At 45.1% G+C, this 1,449-nt stretch overlaps 1 protein-coding gene across 3 annotated transcripts in view; it reads left to right on the top strand.

The window, feature by feature from the left end:
- The window catches only part of KPNA6 (karyopherin alpha 6 (importin alpha 7)), a 70,582-nt gene that overhangs the window by 47,769 nt on the left and 21,364 nt on the right, over nt 1–1,449 (top strand). For all 3 annotated transcript variants that reach the window (XM_011974036.1, XM_011974037.1, XM_011974035.1), the window contains exon 2: nt 401–534. In XM_011974036.1, coding sequence (XP_011829426.1) covers nt 401–534 — 134 coding nt within the window. The remainder of the gene's footprint in view (nt 1–400; nt 535–1,449) is intronic.

Genomic DNA, 1,449 nt, shown 5'->3' on the forward strand with positions numbered 1-1,449 from the left:
TGGGATTACAGGTGGGAGCCACTGTGCCTGGTGTGTTTCTATTTTAAAGATTAAATTCTGAAGCAATGAAAGTTAAAGAAAGGAGTTTGTCCAAGGTTGCACAGCTAACAAGTAGAAGGGTCAGGATTTGAACCCAGACAATCTGACTCTAGGGCCCACACTTTTAACTACTAAGCTTATACCAATTGCTGTAATACCACCTGTTTAGCAAGCTTAATTGTAATAAAATGAGACAGGGACTGGGGGGCAGGTAGAGATGTCAGGTGCTTATTGAGAGCTCCTAGATAGCTGTATTCCTCCCAGAGTAGGGGAGGGTGAAGGGTGGGTAGGGACAGAAGTCTAGTGAAAAGGAAATGCTGTCCTCTCAAGAGTCTTTGGCAATGTGTGTCTTTTCTTCTAGAGACCATGGCGAGCCCAGGGAAAGACAATTATCGAATGAAGAGCTATAAGAACAATGCTCTAAACCCTGAAGAAATGAGACGAAGAAGAGAGGAAGAGGGCATTCAGCTCCGGAAGCAGAAGCGTGAGCAACAAGTGAGTTAACGGGAGTATTCTCAAACATACTATTCTGGGAAACAAGTCCCTATGGTTGGCCTCCACTGTGCACCCTGACTTTCCCTGTAGAAAAGCAACTTACTAGGCAGGCGTGGTGGCTCATGCCTGTAATCCTAGCACTTTGGGAGGCCAAGGCAGGCGGATCACCTGAGGTCAGGAGTTCGAGACCAGCCTGGCCAATATGGTGAAACTTCATTTTCTCTTCTAAAAATACAGAAATTAGCCAGACATGGTGGCATGCACCTGCAATCTCAGCTATTTGGGAGACTGAAGCAGAAGAATTGCTTGAACCTGGGAGGCGGAGGTTGCAGGAGCCAAGATTGTGCCATTGCACTCCAGCCTGGGCAACAAAAGTGAAACTGTCTCAAAAAAAGAAAGAAAAATATTTTAAAATATAGAAACAAACATTTTTCACGGAAGGGGAAATGTATGGCTAATAACAACATGAAATCTAACCTCACTAGTAATCTGGGATATGCAAATAATCAGCTCTGTGAAATACTTTATGACACTCAGTAGGTTGTCAAAAGTGATGATTCCAAGTATTGGGCAAGATATATGTCAGTGGCAGTACATTGGAAGACAACTTTGGCACTAGCTGGTCAAGTTAACATTTATTTACCTACAATTGAGCCATTCATTCCTTAGAACAGCAGTTCTTGGCTGGGTGTGGTTGCTCACACCTATAGTCCCAGCACTTTGGGAGGCCAAGGCAGGTGGATCACCTGAGGTCAGGAATTTGAGACCATCCTGGCCAACATGGTGAGACCCTGTCTTTACTGAAAATACAAAAATTAATCAGTTGTGGTGGCGTACGCCTGTAATCCCAGCTACTCGGAAGGCTGAGGCAGGAGAATCACTTGAGCCCGGGAGGCAGAGGTTGCAGTGAGCCAA

This window comes from Mandrillus leucophaeus, unplaced genomic scaffold, assembly GCF_000951045.1.
Source record: "Mandrillus leucophaeus isolate KB7577 unplaced genomic scaffold, Mleu.le_1.0 Scaffold141, whole genome shotgun sequence".
NCBI lineage: Eukaryota > Metazoa > Chordata > Mammalia > Primates > Cercopithecidae > Mandrillus > Mandrillus leucophaeus.